Genomic DNA, 27780 nt, shown 5'->3' with positions numbered 1-27780 from the left:
TTTTTATTCTAACCAGCACAGACATTAGACAGGGCACTACTGCTAAGCAGGAGGTTCAATATTTGCATGCTCTTCTATTGTGAAAATGTAACAGTGACAGCACTGTGTCAAATTCTTTTCCCTCTAGAACTTTAACTCCATAGGAGAGGCATGGCTGACAGATGACTCCCCAACATCTGTGTTATGTACACTGCACAGATGAGGAGCCCTGGATCACTGTCAGAACATCATGGAGATGACCTGCACCTCTCTTATGCCTTCTTCTTATCCCTGCCCTCCCCCTCAACATACAAATATATAACTTTCTATGATACAAACAGCGCAATTTTTAACAAAATATAAAAATGGCAAGACAGATTAACATAATTTGTAGTCATTAAGCTGTTCACGTAGCAGCTCAACATATGTTGTATAAATGGTCTATACCGAATAATTTATCAGATCTGACACTGTGCACATCATATTGTTTTATTTAATACACTTACTAAAATTTCATGGATCAACCATCACTTCTGAAAACACAGAGAAAGTACTGGAAAATATTTATTCACCTCTTGTGATTTATTTTGATTACTCTTACAGCTGCAAGATAAAGTGGAACAAAATTACAAGGTTAAGGTTTACACAGCCATTGCTTCATATACTAAAACATAACAAATGGTTCCATGCCTCTGTTATATTTTACTTTCATTTAGTGTTAAGTAGAACACGAGGCCAAGCACTTAGCTGCCTACTGAATATTTTAATATTTTTAAATAGGACTTAAATATCCTGATCCAGACAGCAGGTACTTAACAAACAATCTCAGAAAAGAATAGTTAGTTCTTTGTGTGGCAACGGATACAATGTTGGCCAGAAAGAACAAACACACTTCTAAAATCTTCCCCTCAAAAGAGATCATAAAAAGAAGCACATCAGAAAATTATCAAGAAGTCACTGAATGCCAAAAGCAACACAAAACAGTCTAGGCACTAAAGGAGGTGATAGAAGATAACATCACAGCAAAACACACAGCTCCTACCCAAAGGAATTCACGATCAGTGGGACAGAAAGCAAAAGAGAAGAATGTATACATTCTAAATGAACAGGTAAGAGTGACAACAGTGGTCAAAACAAACAAAATCCTTGGTGGCTTTAATCTAACATTCAAGGGATTTAAAAAAAGGCGGGTAGGAAGAGGAACAGATGGGGAGAGGAGGGACTGGGAAAAGAGGGTGGAGTGAGGGAAGAAGAGGGAGGGAAATAAACTAGAAGTGGCACTTGAGACTCTTTTTTAAAATCTGTTTTCCTTTAAAACATTTTATCTGGGGACAGGTCTCCCAGACAAGGAAAATAAGATGAAAAGGATAGTTAAAAAGATCAGAAACGGGAGATGAGAGCCTGAAATAGAAAAGATCAATGTAGATTCTCAAGGAAAACAAGAACATTTCTTGGCCCGATCATTGAAAGAGAACTATGAAAAACTGCCTTAGGAGAGACTATTGAGGAAAACACAAAGTTTCCATGATTTAATGCAGTAAAAGTGAGATGAGGACAAGACAAGGAAATCACCTTCCTTCAGAACTAAGTTTTGTTTTCATTTATGAGTCATAAAGTAAAGGAGAATTGTTCCAAAGAACCTACGGAATCATCCTCCCAAGACAATACTCACAGGTACCCAAAGGAGTTCCATATGCTTCAAGGTGTACATGCTGCAGTCCAGAAGCAAAGCTACACTTCTCGAAAACTTGACCTTGCCATCACATGACAGGAGAGCTGGCAGTCAATGAGAGACTTCCCGTGGACCAGGAAAACCATGAAGCCATATAACACACTACACTGCAAGTCAGGCAGCACAGTGACTTTAGATGGATACCAGGTTACCGTGAAAATACTAAAGGGTCTATCATATCACGCCCTCAGAAAGGAAAGGTAAAGACTATGAAGTCAAATAGAGTTCAATACAAAAAACCAGTCAACTTCCAATCTCCCAGAAGAAAAGAACTAAAAACAGGAGAATAATATTGCTCAGTTTAATATATGGTAATAACAGCACCTGGAAAATTCCAGGTAAAGAACAATTTAACCCTTGCAGCCATGTGTCACTACAGTCGCATTACCAATATTGGATGGTTTATACGAACATGAGCTCTAGAATTAACAGCCTTGGGATGGAGGTAGGGAGGCTACATGTCCAAAATATTCAGTAAGAGTTCATGGAGAGCATGGAAGAAAAGAATGAGTTTGAGTGTTGCAAATTCTTGCTGGGACCCCTATCATCACCATCACTCTAGCATTTTATTTCAAGACAAGAAATATATTTTGCCTTTCTGAGATTATTTTCTGGTTACAAGCCAACCATTATGAACCTTTCAGTGAATCACTGAATAGGGCACTTAAAGGGATAAACAATTATAAAAATAACTCTGTCACAAGTGCATACATTTTATTTTATTTAGTGATGTAATAAGCTTAGGGGCATATATCAGGTCCAAAATGGTCTTGGTCATTAATTTAAGCAATAAATCATAGGTCTTGCCAACAATGACGGCAAACAGATGCTAACAAGGAAATGTATTATTTAATATTGCCATGTGTTATAAAAATGTAAGTGTGTTTAAGACATGTCTTAAATTTTTATAATAATATGCATTTAATACATTACTGTTTTGACACATGCAGGAATCAGATTTATAGGTCCCATTCTGTAGCTTCTTCTCCTGTGAACGTGAGAGCATATTCTGGATTTTTTTTTTTAAAGAGGAGAAACCTTTAAAGTGCATGCTTGCAACAATATCTAATTGGTTGTCTTGCTGCTTTGTAGTAAATAATGTCAGCACTGAACTCATTAAAAAGAACGAACCTCTACATTTTGCCTGAATATAAAAATAGAACATTTTAAAATTGCAATGTTTGAAGAAACATAGTCTGAGAAAGTATAAGAGCACTTTTAAAGCAAGTTGATGATTTTTTTTGCATTTGTTATGAACTGTTCTGCGAGCTATCATACAAAAATTATTAACTTAATTAACAAGTTAACAGGTAAAGTTCAATATTCAAAATTTTAGAAGTAACTCAGAAAAATCCTACTATGAAACATCCTAAAAATCAAACAGTAGTAAGTCAAAACACAAAGTAATTTAAAATTGAGTCTCTCTGTGTACTTGGCAAATTATGCCAAATCATAATATTCTTCCATTACCATTCGCTTTCAGAGTAGGCGGTTGACTGTTGCGATTTACATCACTTTGCTACCAGATTGAATCCTTTCAGAAAAAGGGCCTGTGAGAAAATGGAATTAGGAGCTAAGAAATTAATCCAAAGCCTCTTGTTAAAATAATATTTTTTACATCGAAAAAATGCCAACAGCTAACAGAATTTTGTGGTTGCAGGTTATTTTGTCTGTTTCCTTTATCTGTGAACTCTCCTAACTGCCAGCACGTTCTTCTCCCTTTTTTGTGTAGCTAAGAGTCCATGCTTTAGAACACTTGAGGAAGCAGTGCTTGGAGTATGGAAACTAAATTTTCTTCATTAAATCTACTGAAGCAGATATTAAAAATGCATTTAATATACTGGCAATGGTCGGTGGGCACCGCTGACTGTGACAGGCCGGTTACTGATGATGCGCCGTCAGATGGCCTTCTCAGCAGGCGCCTGGTCTCAGGCTGCTGAAGGACAGCACTATCTTCCCCTGTGTGTAAGCTCTATTCATCTCCCAAGTATTTACTAAATCACAGGCCTCTGCACACATAGCCCACGTTTCAGCGTAGGCTAACAAATGATGGATGGCCTCGTCAATTCGTTATGTCCTGAAAGCATGGTTTCCTGCCATTCCAATCATCAAACCTCAGCGCTTCAGAGCTGATCAGTCCCAGGGAATATATTTTGCAGGCTCGATTAGAAGAGGCAAAGTTCTTTCCATTAGAGTCTTTGACACTCTCCTCAGCTATCTGTTGTCTCAACCAATTATTTGGGCAGAATATTCAATAGGTGTTCAGATACTACAACACTGGAAGGGTTGTTTTTGATTTTTTCCCCTGATATTTGCTGAGGTATAATTTCATTTATGACAAAACAGTTGAGGTATTTGATAGCAAAGGACTTAATTGCTAAATCTATGTTTTAAAATAATTTGCTTTTTAGATACATCAGGCAAAGTCTTTAAAATATTTTATACGACCTTATTGCTCTGTATATTATAATGTAAGGGGATTAGCCAAAGCACTTCAAAGGAAATTCCAAGGCAATAGCCATTCTTCAAATTATCTGAGCCTTTTAAGACAACAAGTTATGTGAGTTCTCTTAATTATAATCTGTACAAAGGCATAAACTACTTAAAAATTCTTCTAACAGTTCCAAAGTTAGATGACAAAAGTTCAACTTGTCAAAGAAAAAACACCTTAAAAAAACATGTATTTTTAACTTCCAAGCTTATATATGTCAGTTGTCTTTTCTATAAGCCATAGAACATTTTTTATTTTTAGCCATAGCTCATCCACAGAACAGAAAATAATGGCACAATCATAACTATCACTCAGAAATAGTAAACTTTATAGAAACAGGTGAACTTACCACAATTAAAACACAGAGTTGAGCTTTGGGGTAGTGTTAAAGAACCAAACAATCTACTATAAGTAAGCTTCTTGAAAAACGTTAATTTTTTTTTAAGGTACCAGACTCCCATTTAGCCAATAGCTGGGTAGGCTCTGAAGCACCTCAAGTCATCATAAGCTCCACCACATTGCCCTGCCATTCACCTCAACCTTAACCTCAAGATTAAGCTCACTTTTATTGCGCACAAAGGTCACCTGTATTAGGTCAAAATTCAAAGTCCCTTGTCAGAAAAGGTTGATATATTCCAACCTTTCCCTCCCTATGCATCAAATTTTTCATAGTAAAGTCATATTCAGCAGACAGTGTATTCAGCAATTTATTGTGCCATTGTAATACAGTGCAGAATACAATTGTCCAAAAAGGTACTGCATGAATAAAATATTTTTCATGACAATGTACAAAATTTAGACTTCTTACACACCTCTAGCAGATGAAATAAAACTAACCAAATCTTGTTTTCACACTTCAGAAGAGTTATATGGCAAATAATTGTCCTACAAAAGCACAATCCATGAGATAATTATGGTTTTTACTTCCATAGTCTTTGGTTATAGGCAATTTTTTTTCCAGTGCATTATTCAATTTTTTTAGATTTAAACAAAGATCTGGGGTAGGCATTTAGGCTGGTGGTTAAGCCATCTGTGAGGGTGGCCGCATCCCCTATCTGTGTGCCTATGTTCAACCCCCAGCTCCAGCTCATGGCTCAAGCTTGCTGCTAATGCAGGGCTGTGGGAGGCAGCAATGATGGCTCAAGGAGCTGAATTCCTGCCACCCACATGGGATTGAGTCTCTTGATCCTAGCTTCAATCCAGCCCTGTCCCAGCTGTTGCAGGCATTTAGGGAGTGAACCAGTAATAAAGCTCTCTCTTTTTCTGTCCATCTCATTTTCTCAAATTAATTAATTTAATTAAAAATGAAAGATCTCTAACCTGCTTAAAAACTTTTATTCAAATCTAACCCAAGCAGATTAAGCACAGTAAGTCCACACCTAGAAACCTCTCTTTGACCTAGAATCTAGAGGAAGAAATGCTCTATGATAAACAAAGTAGAAAAGGATGGAGAAGAATTATTGTTTTGCCATTTCAGTAGTGCAATTATATGATCAGCAGAACTGCAGAAATAAGATAAATTAAAGGAATTGAAGGCAGCATTCTAGAGTACATTGTAATTAATAAAAACCAAAGCCTTAGGGAATAATAAATATATTCTCTTTAAAAAAGTTCATATGACTTTGTTGTGTTTACCGCAAGGTCTTTTCATAATCAGTACTAGTATGATGGATGATTTCAAGATCATTTTAAAAGGACTCATTCTTCAAATTTGATTAATACCTACATTAAACACTAAAATCAATGTTCATACTCATGTGATGATCTGGGGCATCCTATAAAATCTTCATGCCCCGGAAGGCTTACACCTGACCTCACATATTTTCTAGACTCAATCTGCTTCCTGATATAGCTGACTGTAAAATTGGTATTTACCCAAATATCTTTCAGAAATGTACAATACTTATCAAGTTAAGGCAAGAAAGTAAAAAAGTTCCAGAATACGGGTGGCTGAATTTAACAATAATTAGATGAGAAAATACTTGAAAATGCCCAGGTTTTAACACTCTCTCTTATTCTAAAGCCACAATCATGTTACATAACCATTTTCTACTAGCAGCAGGAGGTGAGTGGGATGGGGGAATCAGCCTAAACCTAGACAGACCCATGATTCATCAACAGAACTTTAAATCTTAGTTGCCAGCATCATCTAAGGACCATAATTTACTAAAAGTAGATATTCTATGGTTCTGGGAATAAAAGGACATTTTGGAAGCTTGGAAGATAAAAGCATTAGTGCTAGGTAAAAATTTTTCAGTTTTGATTTTAAAATTTATTCATTTATTTTATTTTCATTTGAAAGACAGCGATTCAGAGAGGGCTCTTTTGTCCACTTCTTTACTCCCCAAATGTTCACAACAGTCAGGACAGGACCAGCCCAAAACCAGAAGGCCAGAATTTAATCTAGGTCTCCCATGTGGCTAGCAGGGACCCAGATAATTAACCCAGCACTTGTCGCTTTCCAGAGTGTGCTTTAGCAGGAAGCTGGTACAGAAGCAGTAGCAGGATTCAAACCAAGACACTTCGATATGGGATGTGTGTATCCTAAGAGGTGTCTTAATCACTGGGCCATAAGCCTACCCCAGTTCTGATAGTGCAAGTCTAATTATTATAACCATAAATACCACTGGAACAAGCATTGTTGAATAAATAATGGTAATAACAGCAGCAGCAGCAAGCAACACAAGACCAGGAACTGTGTTAACAAGCATTTTATATGCACGATCTCAATGTAAATTTGTAAAAATTCTGGGCTGGCATTGTGGCACTGCAGGTAACACCACTGTCTGTGACACCAGCATCCCATGCGGCCACCAGTTCATGTCTTGGCTACTCCACTTCCAACCCAACTCCCTGCTTATGCCGTAGGGAAAGTAGCAGAAGATGGCCCAAGAACTTAGGTCCCTGCACCCACATGGGAGATCCAAATGGAGTTCCAGGCTCCTGGCTTCAGCATGGCCTTAATAGCCCTCTAGGGAGCAAACCGTGGATGGAAGCTCTCACGTTCTCTCTCTTTCAAAATAAATAAATAAAATAAATTGGTTTTAAGTTCTAATTTATTAATAAAGAATAGGCACCAAGAAATAAGGAAACATAGCAAGTAAGTCAGGAAGCCCAGAATTTATATGTCTATTTCTAGAAATCATGTTATTTAAAGCAATATATAAAACTATCTTCTAGTTAAAGAACTATGATCAACTTCCTGAGGTTCACAATAGAGTTTTTCTCCTATAAATATTTTTTAAAGATTTTGCTTATTTGAGAGGTAGAGTTACAGAAAGAGGGAGAGACAGAGAGAAAGGTCTTCCATCTACAGGTTCACTCCCCAAATGGCTGCAACAGCCGGAGCTGGGCCCATCCAAAGCCAGGAGCCGGGCCCATCCAAAGCCAGGAGCCAGGAGTTTCTTCTGGTCTCCCACATGTGTGAGGGGCCCAAGCATTTGGGCCATCTTCTATTCCATTCCCAGACATAGCAGAGAGCTGGAATGAAAGAATAGCAGCCAAGACTAGAACTGGTGCCCGTATGGGATGCCAGCACTGCAGGCAGAGGCTTAGCCTATTGAGCAACAGCACCAGGTGCCTTTCCTATAAATTTATAAAAATAATTAATAACAAGCAGGGAGAGCTAAATAAACCACCTAAGGTCTAATAGAGGCCACAGTAACCGTTTAAACTCAATGGCACCTTTATGGGTCACTCAGTATTTCACTTATTCTGGAATGCAGGTATTCTTGCCTAGTATTGTTAATTCCATTGACCACTCACTCCTGCTTTAGTTTTATGCTGACATATTCTTTTATTGCTGATACTTCACATACAGAACTGAACATGGACAACTGTTATCAAACTATTAAATCAAATTATATACAATTAGGTATCTTTGTTTTTCTTGATAATTATAGAGATTATTTATTTACTATCTGTATTAGCGTGGTTGCCAATTGAAAATGTAACACCAAACCTTGAAATTTCTCTAGAAATACTTTCTGACATGATAAGCCCTCAGGTATACCCCTAGAGTGTTTCTAATTCCCACGGAGAGTAAAGAATTGCTATCATCTCCATGAATTTGACTAGCTAATTTTGAAAGGGATTAGTTTTCCTAAGTGAGACAAATATACATGAGAGCTCTTCAGAAAGTTTATGGAAAATATGTATTATCCTAAAAAAATTTATTTATTTTATTTGAGAGGCAGAGAAACAGAGTTCAAACCTCCAGCTTCTGGTTTACTCTCAAATGCCCAGCACAGTAGACCAGACTAAAGGTGGAGCCCAGAACTCCATCTGGGTCTCCCAAATGGGTAGCAGGGACCCGACTACTTGAGCCATCACCAGCTGGCTCCCAAGGTCTGCAGTAGCAAAAAGCTGGACTCAGGAACAGAGTTGGGACACAAACTCAAGCACTGTGATATGGGATACAGGTGTCCGAAGTAGAGTCTTAACCACTAGGCCAAACATCTGTCCTCACACTATCTTTTAATTTCATTTTTCACAAACATTTTAGAGTACGCCTATATGGCTTCTTTTTTTATAAATCAAGCACCATTTCCTTCAGGTTATTTCAATCAAATGTCTGTTATGAAATGTACCATAATACCTGTAATATATCACGTACTGCATAGATTGGAATTCTACCTCCCCACAACTATAGTGTGGAACAAATAAGGAGAAAATCCAACACTCACAAAAATATAAGAATAAATCAGATACAGATGGAGGTTATCTGAGACCTTTTCATGAAAAACAAAGCACTAAAAATCAGAACAAATTCAGCTAAGAAACTTCTATAATGTGAAACACAAAGTCTCCAATTGGTGATGGCATGCACTGGTATGTAAGTTTTAACAATTGTTTTTGATGATGGGGGCAGGGGATAGGGCTGGGAGACTGTTGAGGAAGAAGGAAAACCAGATTTGTACCATTTGCCAATTTCTATGGTGTAAACACTCCCACCATGAGTGAACTTGAATCTACAAACACGAGGCTGCGGTTTGCAGAGTGCGGAAAAGAGGCTTACAACCAGCAATCATGAGCTGGAAGGAGAGCTCCGGCACCCACTGGCTGCAGGCCAAATTCAACCCACAGACTTGTTCTGTTTGGCCAGGAAAATGTTGGCCCACACTGTGTTTTTTTTTTTTAATTCAAACAAATTGACAACATTTAAAACTCAAGATATTTCATTTTTTCTTAAGAAATAAATATCCTCAGATCTAGATACAGCTGCTTTCCAAAAAGTACAAGTCCCAAGCAGCACTGGCCCACAGTCCTTCTTGTCAGTGGATGGGAAACATAACTTGGCAGCAGCCTGGTTAGTGCACACAATTATGCTTTCACTGGGCCACAACTCCAACCGCATCACCTCATTCACTCACCAGCTGTTGATACCTGTCTTGCTCCCAGAAGGATGGAAGTCTGTGATATCTCACTGAAGGGCATGAATGGAGAGCTGAGATTCCAGATGGGGAACTTTGGCCAAATTACAGGGTAGCACTTCTCCCTTAGTTTTTTATCTATAGCTTTTAAAGATTCGACCAGATGACCACAAACTGCTTTTTCAACCCAACACTGGGTGGCTTTTTACATCATGGAATCTGAAATAATGAGAGAGGTTCGTAGGTCCCTCTGCAGCAGTTTTTATGATCTACAAGTGAAGAGTTCCAAACATGTCCACCAAAATACACCAGAAATTTGAGGTTAAATATATTTTTTTTATTTTATATATTTATTTTTTGACAGGCAGAGTGGACAGTGAGAGAGAGAGACAGAGAGAAAGGTCTTCCTTTGCCGTTGGTTCACCCTCCAATGGCTGCCGCGGCCGGTGCACTGCGGCCGGCGCACCGCGCTGATCCGATGGCAGGAGCCAGGAGCCAGGTACTTCTCCTGGTCTCCCATGGGGTGCAGGGCCCTAGCACTTGGGCCATCCTCCACTGCACTCCCTGGCCACAGCAGAGAGCTGGCCTGGAGGGGCAACCGGGACAGAATCCGGCGCCCCGACCGGGACTAGAACCCGGTGTGCTGGCGCCGCAAGGCGGAGGATTAGCCTAGTGAGCCGCGGCGCTGGCTAGGTTAAATATATTTTTTATCTCTCTGATTTTGTTAGCCTCAGGAAATAAGAATGTTAGCCGGCGCCGCGGCTCACTAGGCTAATCCTCCGCCTAGCGGCGCCGGCACACCAGGTTCTAGTCCCGGTCGGGGCGCCGGATTCTGTCCCGGTTGCCCCTCTTCCAGGCCAGCTCTCTGCTGTGGCCCGGGAGTGCAGTGGAGGATGGCCCAAGTGCTTGGGCCCTGCACCCCATGGGAGACCAGGAGAAGTACCTGGCTCCTGGCTCCTGCCATCGGATCAGCGCGGTGCGCCGGCCGCAGCGCGCCGGCCGCGGCGGCCATTGGAGGGTGAACCAACGGCAAAGGAAGACCTTTCTCTCTGTCTCTCTCTCTCACTGTCCACTCTGCCTGTCAAAAAAAAAAAAAAAAAAAAGTTAATAAGAATGTGAATAACTTTTAACTTCATCTGTTAGAAAATGATGTTTGTGAGCTATCTGCCACATATAAGGCTGCCACACAGAGGTTGGAAGAATCAGTGGGACTTTCGTGTTACACAAGGAACAGCCTGACTCACATCCCCATCTTAGCTAAATGGGGGTTGGCATGAAAGTTCATTTCAAATTTTATTAGCTTTCCTTACCAATACTGTCAGAAAAACAAATAACAATGTAATATACCTTAAGCAAAAGATGATACCAACTTGGGAAAACTGTAAACAAATAATTTATTTTTTAAATCACCAATCCAATTTCCACGTCTCATCATAGCAAGGCACATTTATTTTTTTCCCCAGAAACCTTTTATTTCAGGAATATAAACTTCATTCTTTTCATAAATACAACTTCAGGAACATAGTGATTCTTCCCACTGCACTTGCCCTCCTATAAACACTCCTACCCTTCCTCCTCCCCCCTCTCCTATTCCCATTCTTATTTTTTACTAAGATCTATTTTCAATTAACTTTATACACAAATGATTAACTCTATACTAAGTAAAGAGTACAAAATATTGCAGGAAAAAAAAAAAAAACTGCTCCTTATCAGTTGAGATGAGGGCTGTTCAAAGTCACTGCATCCTGAAGTGTTAAATCACATCTATAGACTACCTTTTAGGTGCTCTATTAATTATCACAGATCAGGGAGAACATGTAGAATTTGTCCTTTTGGGACTGGCTTATTTCACTAAGTATAATGTTTTCCAGTTTCATTCAATTTGTGCAAATGACAGGATTTTTTTTTTTTTTTTTTTTTACTGCTGTGTAGTATCCCATGGAGTATATATCCCATAATTTTTTTTTTTTTTTTTTGGACAGGCAGAGTTAGTGAGTAGAGACAGAAAGAAAGGTCTTCCTTCCGTTGGTTCACCCCCCAAATGGCCGCTACCATCGGCGCACTGAGCCAATCCGAAGCCAGGAGCCAGGTGCTTCCTCCTGGTCTCCCATGCGGGTGCAGGGCCCAAGCACTTGGGCCATCCTCCACTGCTTTCCTGGGCCACAGCAGAGAGCTGGACTGGAAGAGGAGCAACCGGGACAGAAACGGCGCCCCAACCAGGACTAGAACCTGGAGTGCTGGTGCCGCAGGTGGAGGATTAGCCTAGTGAGCCGCTGCGCCTGCCCCCATAATTTCTTTATTCAGTCTTCAGTTGACAGGCATTTGGGTTGATTCCATATCTTAGCTCTTGTGAATTGAGCTATAATAAACATGGGGGTACAGATAACTCTTTCATAAGCTGATTTCATTTCATTTGGGTAAATTCCCAGGAGTGGGATGGCTAGGCAATATAGCAGATCTACATTCAGATTTCTAAGGTATCTCCACACTGAGGAAGAAACATTTAAATGACACCTTATCTCCCAGAATGCATCTACAAAGGAAGGTCACTACAAGAGCCTACATGATTCTTGGAGGCCATGTCATACACTATAGAATTTTAGGAGGCTAGAGTGCTACTGGCATCAATGTCAAACCACAAAGGTTTCACCCTGTATTTCTATTCAGTCTAAAGAATTCCTAGACTAAAAGTGTCCAGTTCTGATAGCCAGAAAGTCATACAAAAAATTTATTTAATTCATAAACTTGCTGAATATAAATCTGAATCTTATTCTGCTAGGCAGATTTAAGAGAGCACCATTTCAATTAGCTAAGTGAGCTTATGCAAACACCTGCATTCCAAAGGTCAGAAGACCTTTGTCTTTGAGAATTTGGAAACTTTCAACAGTCTACAGAAATAACCCTTATAAACAGCAATAGCTCCTAATTCCTAACCTCCTCCTAGTTCCTAAACAGAATAAACACAAATCACAGCTTACAACTCATCTTTTCCTATAACCTTTCCAATAACCTATATCCTTTCCAATAATCAAAATGTTAAAAGTTAAAAATAAATTCAACTTAGGTTGAGGTGGTAGTAGTAATTATGCATCATATGTTTTAAGTTTCATTCATGGAAATCAGTATTGTTCCTAGACAATCTCAAAAAAAAAAAGACTGAGCTACCATTCATAACAGCCACAAAAAAATTTAAATACCTTGGAATAAATTTAACCACAAATGTGAAAGATCTCGACAATGAAAATTACAAAACATTAAAGAAAGAAATAGAAGAAAACAAAAAAAAGGAAAAATCTTCCATGTTCATCAAATGGAAAGATCAATATCAAAATATCCATACCAACCAAAGCAATTTACAGATTCAATGCAATCTAATTAAAATACCAGGGACATTCTTCTCAGATGTAGAAAAATAAGAAGCTATAATTCACATGGAAACACAAGAGATCCCAATAGCTAACGCAACCTTTAAACAATAAAAACAAAGCCAAAGGCATCATAATATCAAATTTCAAGAACAACTGTAAGTTGGTTATAATCTAAACATCCTGGTACTGACACAAAAATAGACATGTAGGCCAATGAAACAAAATGGAAACCCCGGAAATCAATCCACGCATCTACAAGCAACTAATCTTTGACAAAGGAGCTAAAATCAATCCCTGGAGAAAGGACAGCCTCTTCAACAAATGGTGCTGGGAAAATTGTATCTCCATGTGTAGAAGTATGAAACAAGACCCCTACCTTATACCTTATACAAAAATTAACTCGACGTGGATCAAGGATCTAAATGTACAACCTGATACCATCAAATTACTAGAGGAAAACATCAGAGAAACTCTGCTAGACATTGCATCGGCAAAGACTTCTTGGAACAGACCCCAGAAGCAGAGGCAATAAAAGCAAAAACAGGCAAATGAGATTATAACAAGATAACAAGCTTCTGCACTGCAAAGGAAACAATCAACAAAGAGAAGAGGTAACTGATGGAATGGGAGAAAATATTTGCAAACTATGCAAATGATAAAGGATTAATATCCAGAATCTACAAAGAGCTCAAGAAATTCAACAACAAAACAAACTATCCAGTTAAAAAATGGACAAAGGAGTTTATAGACATTTTTCAAAAGAGGAAATCCAAATGGCCAACAGACACTTGAAAAAATGCTCAAGATCACTAGCCATCAGGGAAAGGCAAATCAAAACCACAATGAAGTTTCACCTCACCCCAGTTAGAATGGCTATCATCCAAAAATCAAAAACCAATAAATACTGGTGAGGGTATGGGGGAAATGTACCCTAATCTACTGTTGGCGGGAATGTAAACTAGTATAGTCATTGTGGAAGACAGCATGGAGATTCCTCAGAAACCTGAAAAGAGATCCATAGGACCCAGCCATCCTATTCCTGAAAATTTACCTGAGTGAAATAAAATCAGCATATGAATGTTATCTGTATCCCCATGTTTACTGCAGCTCAATTCACAATAGCTAAGTTATGGAATCCACCCAAATGTCCATCAACTGATGACTGGATAAAGAAAATGTGGTATGTATACACTATGGAATACTACTCAGCCATAAAAAAGAATGAAATCCTGTCTTTTCCAACAAAATGGATGCAACTGGAAACCATTATGCTCAGTTAAATAAGTCAATCCCAAAAAGACAAAAATCAAGTTTTCTTTGATATGTGGTAATTAATATAGAATACTAAAAATGTATAGGAATGAAACGGGCATCTTGTGATATGATTGTTATTTTAGTTCTTGTTTATACTCCTGTGAAACTGTGGTCTTACTTTTTACTTGTTGAATATTTTGGCTAATGGTGAATTAAGGCTGTGTTTCTAGAGTGGATTGAAATTATATATTTATAAAAATTAAACAGAAAAAAAGAGGAAGAAAGGAATGGAGCAAAGAACTATGGTTATCATCTTAAAACTGTTCCTATGAAATACATGAAATATGTTCTCTTTATATTAATAATTTTTTTAAACAAACTCTGAGAGAATTGTGCTAATTATCAACGGCCTTTATTTGGTCAGGGGAAGACATACTTTATGTATTTGCCTGAATAACAGTTTCAAGAGACATGAATCTACATTAGTTTTTTCCTCTAATTGCATTCTTTTCTTTGTTTCAAAATATTTATTCTCATGGTCTTGAAGTGATTGCTCTAAGTTTAATAGTTTTACATGTTTTTGGTAGCTGAATCCTAACATTTCAAACACATGAAAGAAACTGGTCCTAAGAAATTTTAACTATTTTAACTTCAGATGGAAAAGTGTAGAACCCTCAGTTAACTGAATAAGACTCCAACTATTTAACAGGTCACAGTTCAAACACCACACTTGAAGCCGGGCAAGGTGGGGGGTGGGGGGGAATGGAATATATCATTCCTCTGCCAAGAGACAGCAATTGAAAGTGTGACAAATCATGCCATGATTCTTTAGCATGAAGGAGGCCTTGGGTTTTAAGGAAAGACTATTAGCAGGGCCAGCACTGTGGTACAGCAGGTAAAGCCACTGCCTGCAGTGCCGGCATGCCAGATGGGCGCCAGTTCAAGTCCTGGCTGTTCCACTTCTGATCCTGCTCTCTGCTTCTGACCTAGGAAAGCAGTGGAAGATGGCCCAACTGCTTGGGCCCCTGTACCCATGTGGGAGACCTGGAGGAAGCTCCTGGCTCCTGGCTTTGGATTGCCTCGGCTCCAGCCTTTGTGGTCAGTTGAAGAGTGAAGCAGTGGATGGAGAACACCTCTCTCTCTCTCTCTCTCTCTCTCTCTCTGTCTCTCTGTAGACTCTGCCCTTCAAATAAATAAACATTTTTTAAAAAGAAAAAAATACTATTAGCTGTTAAATATATGTCTCCTGAAAGAGATGAAAGAGAAAAGGGATGAAAGAGAAAAGAAAAGCTGAGGCAGGTATTAGCTCCTTAGTGTGGCAAGGAAAAAGATGGACTCATGGTCATCAGGTATCATACATGAGGCACAGACTGCTCCACTCTCGCTTCAGACTCATGGACCAAAGACTCCTGGATCTAGTTGTCCATTCTGTCACCCCTACAGAATGGAGAACTGTCGTCCAGTTAGAAGTTACACCCCAGCAGTTTTGGTGGTTCAGTAAATACCAGCTCACTGCCTATGCAACTGGACAACTGCAAGAGGAGAAGGATACCTTGACTCAAAGATCGTCCTTAAATAGACAACTGAAACTAAAGGAAAATTTATTCTTTATCTCCTGCATGATTTTCATATCAGTACATGACTCCTCTATCTAAAGATCTCTAGATCTACTTAATCTAGAAAAGTACTTGTATGCTGATTGTTTTGTTTTTAAGGTAAATTCAACCAACATGGCAAAACTGCACAAAATGCATAATAAAAACATAATGGTAAATTTAGTCAACATTTGTTGAAAGTTAAATAATAAAATATTATTACCCTATACATCTATTGAATCTCTTTTTCCTGGGGAAGCATATAATTCTTCTTTATTGTACAAGCTAACATTCTGGTATGGGCTATTACTTAATAAACTAACGCATGATGCCTGAATATAGATTTTTAAATGAAGTCAATATTCTAGTTACATGAACATTTCCCACAAAACTAATCAGATATATTCTCAGTATATGGATTTTTCTCAGGATAAAGTTATATATGAGATTTTCTTCAAATACTCCTTTGAGAAATTCAAGTTCATTCCACTTTTGCAGCTATACAAATCCAAAGAAACATAAGTATCTGATAAAAGCTAAGCACTTCTTTTAGAAAGGGAGGGGACCATACATTTAAAAACACCTTTCAGAAGGGTCTCTACAGCTAAGCTACAATGTAACAAAGAACTAGAGCTTGAAGTCTTAAAGAATAAAAAAAAATTTTAAAAGATTATTAAAGAAAATGCATGAAATAATCATATTCTTTACTCTGACATTCCAATCTACACTAATGATCAACACCCACAGACATCTTTGCTGAGTATATGAATTAACACTACTCTTGAAGGTCATGCATATTAATTATATTTCTTTGGCAAAATCACCAACAGATTCTCCCTTTATAAGCTATTCTCATTCATTATTCTGGAACTTGGGTCCACCACAACATTATCAGAAGTGTAGAAAATTGACCACAAATTGAGAAGGTACTCTTCAATTCAACTGAAACAGGCAAATAGGAATAATACTTCCGTTAAGCAGACTAACAACTACAGTATTAATTATATACTGCAATACTCCATGATTCTTTTCTTAAAGATTTATTTATTTGAAGGGAATAGTTATAGAGAGAGAAGAGATAGAGAGATAAAAAGAATCTTCCATCTGCTGGTTCACTCTGCAACTGAATGCAACAGCCAAAGTTGTCCCAGGATGAAGCCGGGCACCTGCAACTCTATCCTGATCTCCCACATGGGTGGTGAGGGCCTAGGCATTTGGGCCATCTTCTGCTGCATTCACAGGTGCATTATTAGCAAGTAGTTGGAACAGAAGCTGAGCAGGCAGAACTTAAACTGGTACTCTGATACTGGATGCCAGTGTAACAAGTGACAGCTTCACCTGCTACACCAAATGCTCAGCCCTCCGTACCAACCCTAAAAATCAGTGACTCTGGGGCCAGCATTGTGGCATAGCAAGTAAAGCCATGGCCGGCAACTCTGGCATCCCATAAGCTGGTTCCTGTCCTGCTACTCTACTTCTGATTCAGCTCCCTACTAATGGCCTGGGAAAAGCAGCAGAAGTTGGGTGCCCCTGCCACAAAAGTGGAAGACCTGGAAGAAGCTCCTGGCTCCTGGCTTTGGCCTGGCCTAGCCCCGGCCCTTGCACCCATCTGAGGAGTGAACAAGCAGATGGAAGATCTCTGTCTCTCCATCTCTTTGTGTGTAACTCTTAACTTTCAAATAAATACATAAATTTTTTTAAAAAATCAGTGAATCTATGTTTAAATGTTTTTTTCTTAAACACCATTATCTATCACTATGAGTTATTTAAGGCAAGTTTCTGATATCTGGGTCACAGTCATTTGATGATCAAGCCTTATATGTTCATGGCCACACAATCAACTGGTCTGTAAACATTTTTATTTCCTGCAATTCTATTGCCCTTTGTTTCAAAGCTACTAAATTCTAACAATACTAATATTTACCATTCACTCAATACCAACAACTGTATAGTTTGTGAAGTGTTTTACATGCTTTATTTCATCTAATCCTTACCACAGCCTTAAGGATCTTAAATAAAGAGGCAACAGAGCGAGACTAAGATTGTGGAGTCAGACTCTGGATTCGGATTCTGCTTCCTCTACTTTGTAGCTTTGTAACTAGATCACTCCTCTTACAGATGAGTAAGCATGGCTCAAATAAAAAGAGGTAGAGCAAACTGTTGAAATCCTTACTTAACGTATACTAAGCTGATCTTCTGTATATTAAGATAATCGAAAATGAATCTTGATGTAAATGGAAGGGGAGAGGGAGTGGGAAAGGGGAGGGTTGTGGGTGGGAGGGACGGTATGGGGGGGAAGCCATTGTAATCCATAAGTCGTACTTTGGAAATTTATATTCATTAAATAAAAGTTAAAAAAAAAAAAAAAGAAAACAAGAACAATGGTTAATAATGGGATGGGGGGGCACTGTTCCAAAAAAGACAACTGTAAAGCAAAGACAACACCAAATTAAATCAAGCTACTTCAAATAAATGTAAATGCTAAGTAAAATTTTTGTGCATATCCCAAGTAAGCCCCTAAGCTACTGTACTACTAGCCAGATTGGATGTCTAGGTTCACCACCAAGTACCACTAACTACAACACTGGCAGATACACAATCAAGTCCACCGTAATTCCAATTTTCTGGTAGAGTTAGGCAATGATCTCAAGATAACCAGAAAAGTAGTTTCAGCCCAGGCAGGGAGCCCAACCAAATGAATTTTTAACCACTAATTTTGAGATCTTACTAGGGACAGGGATTTAAATCACCTCAGGTGAGGTTGAGTGAAAGGATGTCTGTGTATGATCCAAGATTGGAAAGACAGTAGGTGTTGTGAGACAAGACAGAAAAGTCATACTTGGAAATGTGGTAGATATCTAAGGAAAATCTGAGCCAGGATCCCTAAGGACAAAGATGTAGCAAGGGAGTATAAATACTTATTTGCTTAGAGATTTATGGTATCAAGAATTTGATTTATGACTAATATAAAAACTCAATAACTAATACATGGTAGGGGAACTCAGCAGTAAACGAAACTGGTGCCAAAGGGCTCAGTCTGTTGGCAAAAAGGATTTCTGGCAAATATGTACCTTCTCTAAGAATCCTATTTAATCAGCCCTGCCTCAACAAATATTCAACAGTTATTTTCATTTTTAACATTCTATGATTCTCATACTTGTAACTATTGGATATGTCTTAAATTCTTGCCTCAGACTACAAGCTATTCAGAATTTTTACATCATCCTATCTATTCTTTAAAAAAACATAGCCAAAAGGGTGCCACAAACATGGTGAGCATACCATGCATTATTATGGATCAAATGCTTAAGTAGTGGAAAACTGTGCCAATGCTAATGAAAACCATGGGCTGACTGCAGGATGATTCACATAAAACAATGGTCATCTATGAAACTGGTTGAACAAACACTGCAGTGAGAGAAACAGAATCACCATTAAGCAAATACCAGCAGTAATTGTTTCATGGAAAAAAAAAAAAAAGCAATGACAAGTGCTAAAATCAGTGGGGAAAAGTGTGATGAAAAATGAACAAAGTCTATATTCCAAGGTACTTTATTTATTTATTTATTTAAGAGGCACAGTTAGAGAAAGAGAGGGAGAAACAGAGAGAAAGGTTCTCCATCTCCACCCTCTGATTCACTAAAATGGCTGCAATGGCCAAAGCTGAGCCAATCAGAAGCCAGAAGTCAGGAGCTGCCTCAGGGTCTCCCACGAGAGTTCAGGGGCCTAAGCACTTGGGCCATCCTGCACTGCCTTCCCAGGCTACAAGCAGAGAGCTGGATCAGAAGAGGAGCAGCCAGGACACAAACCAGCACCCAAACAGGATGCTGGCATCAGGCACTGCAAGCGGAGGCTTGGCCCTCTAGGCCATGGCACCAGCCCCTCAAGGTACTTTTTAAGTGGAAAGGAAACAACAGCAACTTGAGAATGCAGGAATTTGGCAGACATCACCTTAGTCAAATTAATGAGGTTAACATAAAAATAGTAAGACATATGATGTCACAGACCCCTAACATGAGGTCCTAAGAAGGACATAATATCATTTCTGGGGTATCTGTTGTCCAAAATGTTCACCCTCAAAGAATCTCGAGAGAGTACACATCAAATACAAATGTAGGGACACTACACAAAAATCACTGATGAGTATTCATGAGAAGTGTTATAATCATAAAAAAAACAAAGAAATAGTAAGAAGCCATCACAGATTGGAAGAGATTCAAGACATGACAACTAAAATCAACGAGTGATCCTGGCAGAGAAAAGGCATTAGTGACAAAATGAGCAAAGTTCAAAAAAAACACCTGCAGATTAATGAACTGTAGTGCACTACAATTACTTCCCTGATTTCAACAATTGTACTGCGTGATAGCATAACTTCTAATCTTAAAGGAAGTTGGGTGAGGAGGTGAAGGACATACAGGAATTCTCTATTACTTCTGCAACTTTTCTAAGTTTAAAATTAAATATATATTATATGTGTATATATGTGAAATATAATTGAATACATATGTTGTGTTAGGGCAGGAAATTATAATGTAAAATATAACCTTATGAGTAACAGCTGATGGGGATAAGGGCTTCTATCATAAATAAGAAGGTCCAGGAAATAAACTGGGAAATGCAAATCAACAAAGGTGTCTTCAGCAAGAACTTGACAGTACGTCTGTATTCTAAAGGTGAAAAGGCCCAAAATGATAGAGCTGAAGAGGAGAAGAGAATTTCGGAAGCGTCGGGCAGTGGAGATCACAGAATCCTTTCCTTCAATTTAAGTGGAGGACTCCATGATTCTACCAAGGATTGCCCCAGCTCTCGTGATGAGCTGGAAAGCTCTAATTTAGAGATTCCAGTGAAAATAAAGAAGCCAGGGAGAAGTCAGAGCACTCCAACAGTCAAGAAGAGAAAAATTAAGCTGTGGAAAAAAATTAAGCTATGTCTTTACCTCTCAGCATATATACTAAAATAAATTTCAGACAGAAAGATTTAAGAATAAAAACAAAAGCTATAAAGAACCTAGAAGAAAATGTTGGAATGTAAAAGGATTTCATACGCCTAGAGGCAAAAAGGAAAAAAGGATAAATTTAAAAGTTAAGCATCTCAAAAGCAGGTATTTAAAATAAAAGCAAACCGCTACAATAGAAAATTAGACAAAGGACACCATCAGGTAATTCAAGTGTCAAAAAACTGGAGAAAAAGTATTGTAATTTTTAACTATTATAATTACAAGCTGTCATTCTTGATTCAATATCCTAAAGATTAAATAGTGGCAAGTGTTTGGCACAGCAGTTAAGATGCCTGCATCCCATAACAGAGTGCTGAGTTTGAGTCCTGGCTCCTCCACTTCCAATCCAGTTTCCTGCTAATTTGCAACCTGGGAGGCAGCAGATGATGGGTCTGGCATTTGGGTCCCTGCCATCCACACAGGAAACCAGGATTGAGTTCTGGGCTCCTGGCTTTATCTTGACTCAGCCATGGCCGTTGCAGGCATTCGGGGAGTAAATCAGAGGATTTACTGTCCCTGTCTCTCTTTGCCTTTCAAATAAAATGAAAATAGATAGACAAAAATATGATTAAATAATGATTCTCCTCAATGCTAGTAAAAGTAGCAGAGACAGACACTACCATGCCTTGCTGGTAACAGGATTAATGCAATCTTTTTGACAGTAATTTGTCAATACACATAAAAATCCTTCAAGATATAAATAGCATTTGATTTCAAATAGCTAGCTATTGTCAAAGTGTGGTCAGTAGACGCCTAGAATCTCTGAGATCCTCTTTGGGGGTCTATAAATCAGTCAAAATTATTTTTATTGAAAAAAAAAAAAGAAGACATTATTTGCTTTTTCCCCTGCACTGATGTTTGCAATGTGGGGGAAAACAACGGCTGGTGAAGCCATCCACTCCTGCGTGCAAATCAAGGCTAGAGCACCCTAACTACAATAGTCCTCACTCTATTCATTACTGCACACTGGCAGGGGACAACCGTTTGGAGAAAAAAGACCATCTCACCTAAGAATATTCACCTATTAATTTTATTAAATCTCAGCTCTTGAACACATACTCTTGACACTGTGTACGACAAAACAAGAAGCAAAACCAAAGCACACCTTCTGTGTATCAAAGTACGGCAGGTGTCTCAGGAGAAAGCACTTGCATGAATTTAAAGCTGAACCAGCCACTTTTTCCATGGAACACCATTTTTACTTGAATGAATGATGAACAAAGTATGATTATTCAGATATGGGAATCTGGCAGACATTTTCTCAAAAATAAACAATGTGAGACTGTCACTTCAAGGAAAACAACGGATAACGTTTGTTGCCAATGATAAAATTTGAGCTTTCAAGGGAAAACTCAAATATTGGAAAGCTCATATCCATCACCATAAGCCTGACAGCTTCAAATCTCACAGACTTCTGATGAGATCAGTGGTGATATTAACAAATGTTGATTTTTTTGATATTGTATAATGTAAGGTGACAACATTTGGAAAATTTGCATAACTCACAACCAACATTATGCAAACGAACAATGCATGATGATAAAAATCATGCATGGGTAAAGGATCCATTCAAAGTTCAAACTAGGCTAATGGATTGCAAAATAACAGAGTGTGAAAGTTTCTTGATATGGTTTCAGATTTCACATTGCAATTAACCTTCAAGAAAATACCATTTGTTAGGTTTTATGTAATAACAAAAATAACCACAATTATCTAAAAAGCCCTTTAAATTATTCACCCCTTTTCCAATTACATATATGTCTGAAGGCAAGAGTTTCTTCATATTCTTTAATCAAAAACAATATATCACAACAGTGGAACACAGTCAGATATGTCTTTCTTCTATTAAGGCAAGCATGAAAGAGATTTACAAAAGGGTAAAACAATGCCACTTTCTCACTACATTTTTTTGAAATTCTAGTTATTATTCATAAGAATATGGTAACAAGTAATAGATTTACTATTTTTAAAATAAAGTGATTTTTTATTCCCTTCTTTTCATTTACACTTGAATAAATATCAAATTATATAACCCACATAAATAAAAGTTTGGAGGGGTCTTCAATACTGTTTTTTTTTAAGTATAAAAGGATCTGGCAATCAAAATGGTAAAAACTTAATGATTTGGTAATGCCCAATTTCTGACAGTCTAAAGTAAGAAAACAAACAGGCTTGGTATTACATATGTGCACAAATAACATATATTAAAACATCAGAAAACAGGAGGGCCAGCGTTGTGGTACAGCAGGTAAAGCCACTGCCCATATGGGCAGCAGTTCAATTCCTAGCTACTCTACTGATCCAGCTCTGTCCTAATGGCCTGGGAAAAGCAATGGAAAGTAGTCACATGTTTAGGCCCTGCCACAGACAGGGGAGACCTGGAAGAAGCTCCTGGCTTCAGCCCGGCCCAGCCCTGGCTATTACAGCCATCCGGGGTGTGAACCCGTCTCTCTCTGTCAGTCTCTCTCTCCAATTCTGACTCTCAAACAAATAAATACATTAGGAAAAAAAAAATCAGAAAACTCAAACCTTTGATATCCAACAAGAAGGAAATGAATGATACACCCAGAATATAATATTATTAGTTATTTTAAGACAAATTCTGAAGAATTTTTAAAGATGAGGAATGCTCTCATTATGTTGGAGTAGGGATCAAGTTTTATAAACTATATAAACAGACAATAATAGACTGGAAAAAAAAAAACAAGAAGGGAAAAAGACTATATACATGGGAATGTCATCCACAAAAAAAACTGCTATGTTATTATTAATATTAAAAATAATCAAGATTGTTTTAACATTGAAGTCTGAACTGAGATCAAGAAACCTATATTCCGGAGCCGGTGTTTTGGCATAGTAGGTTAAGCCTCCTCTTGCGGCACCAGCATCCCATATGAGCACTGGTTTGAGTCCTACCTGCTTCACTTCTGATCCAGCTCCCTGCTAATGTGCCTGGGAAAGCAGTGGAGGATGGCCCCTGCATCCATGTGGCAGACCTGGTAGAAGCTCCTGGCTCCTGGTTTTGGCCTGGCCAGCCCCGACCATTGTGGCCATCTAGGAAGTGAACCAGAGGATGGAAGGTTTCTTACTCTGTCTCTCCCTCTTTCTCTGTGGTTCTGATCTTCAAATAAATAAGTAAATCTTTAAAAAAGAAAAATAAACCTACATTCCAGGTATTGTATAGTCATTACATATCTCTGGGATTTCTGATGTCACTTAACATCTCTGAACCACAAAAAATTATCTCTAAGGTCTTTACCTGGCTCTCTGGTAAAAAGAACCACTGAATTTTAAAACCTGTTCAAGGGGTGGGTGTTTGACACAGTGGTTAGGACACTACTTGGGATGCTGGCATCCCATATTATGGTGTCTGGGTTTTAACTCCAAATTCCTATTCATGTGCATCCTGGGAGGCAGGTGGTGATAGCTCAAGTTTTTGAGTTCCTGCCACCCATGGGGACATCCAAGTTGAGTTCTGGGATCCTGGCGTTGGCCCATCCCAGTCCTGGTTGTTAAGGGCATTTGAGAGTGAACCAGCGGACAGAAGATTTGCTTCTTTTTCGCTGCTGTTTCTCTGCCTTTCAAATAAAATGAAAAAAAAAAAAGTAAAATTTTTAAAAATATATTCTAAAGGCTATAAAAGGATAAATATTGCAATACATTCAATCTAGATAATATTAGAAAGAGATCCTTTTTTTTTTTTTTTTGATTTATTTGAAAGGTAGAGTTAGAGAGAGAGAGAGAGAGAGAGCTTTTCCATCCGCTGGTTCACTCCCCAAATGGGCACAACAGTCAGAACTGGGAAGATCCAAATCCAGGAGCCAGGAGCCAGGAGCTTCTTCTGGGTCTCCCATGTGGGTGGAGGGGCCCAAGCACTTTGGCCATCTTCCATTGCTTTCCCAGGCCATCAGCAGGGGGTTGGATTGGAAGCAGAGCGGCCAGCTCGGACTGACTTTCATCTGGGATGCCAGCACTACAGATGGCGGCTTTTCCCATTATGCCCCAGCACCAGCCCCAATCCTTCATTTTACAGACTAGGAAAACTAAGTCCTACAAAAAAACTGAGGTCAGTTTGTACTTTAATACCAATTATCCAGTAACTTCTGTTTCCTTAAGAATATACTTCTATCATAATGCCCAATCAAGGGTTATACATTAAAGATAGGGAAGGTCTCCACTTGGGATAACCAAATTCAATGCAATGAGACAATACTACAGGTTTGAATTTGGTTTTGAATTAGGAAAAAAGGAAACAAACATTCTATACTTTTAATACAGCATAAATACAATAAACTGCTTCTTCTGTACTGACTCTTCAAGAATTGCTTGGGTCACAGTGTCCACATGTTTAAAATGAGGAATCTATATTATAGGAAGTTACTTCAAAAAATTCATGGAAAAAAATGCAATAAAAAGATAAGATTCATGGAGGGTTTTGTGGCACAGTGGGTTAAATCTGCCACTTGGCACATCCATATCCTATATCTGAGTGCCTGGGACCAAATCTCATCTCTGCTTCCCATCCAGCTGCCTCCAAATGCACCAGGGAGGCAGCAGATGGTGGCCCAAGTATTTGGGTCCCTGTCACCCACACGGGGAACCCAGATGATGTTCTCTGCTCCGGGCTTCAGTTTGGGTTACTACTCAGTGTTGCTGACTCTGGGGAAGTGAATCAGCAGATGGAGGTTTATGCACGCAGGCTCTATCTCTGTACTTACAACCTTCTCTGTCACTCTGCCTTTTTAACCAATAAAAAAAAACAAACTCTTTTAACAAAGAATTTATCTTGCAAAAACTCTTGAAGTCTATGCACATGAGGGGTCTTCAAACACTCATGAAAAGTGGGTATGATGAACAAACTATGCATAAATTTCAAAATTTTGGAATAAAAATAAACTTATCTTTTAATTTAATTTTCCATGAACCTCTTGAAGTGGATGAAATACATCTGGAAAGTGTATATATATGAGGACAAACAGTCAGATCTGGTTGTTCAAATGGCTAATACCAGAGTGGAATTCCTGGGGCAACAAACGGTGTCAGGATCGAGAACCCTTGAGGTCACTTAATTGCAGTCAAGAATAAAAGCCATATTCCATCAATATGAGCCTCCTTTAGATCTGAATTCCCTTGTTTATTCCAGTGGCCATATGAAAAAGGTCCCCATTTCCTCCTTGTGGATCTAGAATTCGTATTTCCACTTTGAGAGGACCCTGCCACCCATCACTCATTCCCAGTGTCTGTGAGTTAACCAATGGGCATTTACAACTCGCCAGTCAAGTGCACTCATCACCAGCACATACCAAGTCCTCGATAAACACTAGACCCTGGTTTGAATTTAATGGCAAGACCTCCGGAGGCTGCAACGGTCTCGTGCATTAGGAGTTGTGGCTGGAAGGCAGACGGAATCTTTTTCGCCATCCCAATCTCCTAATGCCTGACACTGGTGTTCCTCCCCACTTGTGTGTAACACGTGGTTTCTAAGCGCCGGCAGCGCGGGGCCCAGGCAGTGCTGCTGCAGGCAAAGGGAAGTGAGCGGAGAGAGGCGGACACTTACCTGGGGAACCTCTGCTTCAGCTTCCTCAGGCTCTGCCTGGTGGGCGGTACAGACACTAGGCACTGAGCTATCTCGTCGTACTGGGCTTTGGTTAGTATCATGTTGGGCCGGGGACCACGAGATGGGGGAGACAGGAGAAACACTTGGGGCTCGAGCAGCCTTAATGTCAGGCTACGAAGGACTGGCACCCAGCCGCACGGGCCCCTGGGTCCTCGTCTTCCTTGGCCGGCCCCAATTCCCCCTAATATACACCTCTAAGCTGCGCAGGCGGAGCAAGAGACACTTCACGTCCTGGGCTTCACCCGGCACCTACGCAGCAGGGGCGGGCTAGAGACCGGATTGCCCAAGCGTGGTTTACTGAGCAGCCGCAGTGGAGTCGACCGAAGGCGTCTCGCCGCCATGTCAGTTAAGGGCACACCAACCAGGAAGCAGTCGCCGCCGACGGGGAGGGCGCAGCGCCGGAGTCTCCGGTGTCAGGAATGCCTCCCCCGCCCCGGCCCCGCCCACCTGGGGTACCCCGGCGACGCTCGTGACGTACACGCTTTACCTGTTTTGCGAGAAGCCTGGGGGCCTGACACGCAGACCCGGGAGAAGATCTCACGGGTGCCCCGCCAGCTTTCAGCCAGAGCCCGCGAAAGCCACTGTTCAGGCGCGCGATTTGAATGCGCTTCCAAACGCGCGGGTTTTAGCGCGGCTGCTAGCGGTGCGTGGCCTGCGAAGAAACGCCGTCGTCGCTCCACCAAAGCCTGTCTCGCTCTGCAGCAGGAACCGAGCAGTGAAACCCACTAGCATCGCTGTCAACACACAGCTTGGCTTCTGCTGAGAGAAGTCCTACAACTTCTGCTCGCGAGGAAGACAGTTTTGTCCTTGTTGGGAAACAGTTAAATCCGACATCATCAAACAGCCGGCAGGAAAGAATGTCACTTTCCCTCGGCACGGTTAGTTGCTCAGGGGCTGCCATGGTCTTACTTGTCCTGGTAACCCCAGCTCTGAGCAAGCAGTAGGCGCTCTTAAGTGCTTGGAGAAATTAGTCATTGAATGGATCCTTTGTACCGTAGATAGGCTATGAGAGGATTTCATAGGTCTCCTGAGGCAATTTTTTGGGATCTCATCCCCTCCTTTAATCCCTTTTTAAAAACCTATTTTCTAACTGGAAAGTCACATGTCAAGTTCCGTAAGACTTTAACATTTTAAACAGATGAAAGAAAAATGCTTAGATTTCGAGAACGTGTAAGTGGTTAAAAATCTTTCATACAGAGTCAAGCCTGGGTTGTAAGTTTAGCTTAGATATGCCTCATTGGACAAATTCCTTCATCCATCAGAACCTCCTGTCTTTAAAACTATTTTTTTTTTTAAATTCGTGGGACTGTTTTTAAGGTTAAATAGGGTAGTACACGTAAATAATTGCCTAGCAGTGGCCAGCAGATAGTCTG

At 39.5% G+C, this 27780-nt stretch overlaps 1 protein-coding gene across 7 annotated transcripts in view; it reads right to left on the bottom strand.

Annotated features, from left to right (window-relative positions):
* CDIN1 (CDAN1 interacting nuclease 1) overlaps nucleotides 1-27475 on the bottom strand; it is a 241057-nt gene extending 213582 nt beyond the window's left edge. For 4 of the 7 annotated variants that reach the window (XM_089309409.1, XM_002717993.6, XM_089309411.1 and 1 more), the window contains exon 1: nucleotides 26348-26841. In XM_089309409.1, coding sequence (XP_089165535.1) covers nucleotides 26348-26448 — 101 coding nt within the window. In that variant the 5' untranslated portion in view covers nucleotides 26449-26841. Of the gene's footprint in view, nucleotides 1-26347; nucleotides 26842-26894 lie in introns of those variants that run through there. The other 3 variants (XM_089309417.1, XM_089309413.1, XM_051822094.3) reach the window with 3 other exon arrangements.
* Nucleotides 27476-27780: the final 305 nt, after the last annotated feature.

Source organism: Oryctolagus cuniculus, chromosome 12, assembly GCF_051225735.1.
Source record: "Oryctolagus cuniculus isolate XC-2025 breed Fujian yellow rabbit chromosome 12, ASM5122573v1, whole genome shotgun sequence".
In the NCBI taxonomy this organism is placed as follows: domain Eukaryota; kingdom Metazoa; phylum Chordata; class Mammalia; order Lagomorpha; family Leporidae; genus Oryctolagus; species Oryctolagus cuniculus.
The sequence above is the reverse complement of the archived record's forward strand: the minus strand, read 5'-3'. Positions and strand labels throughout refer to the sequence as shown.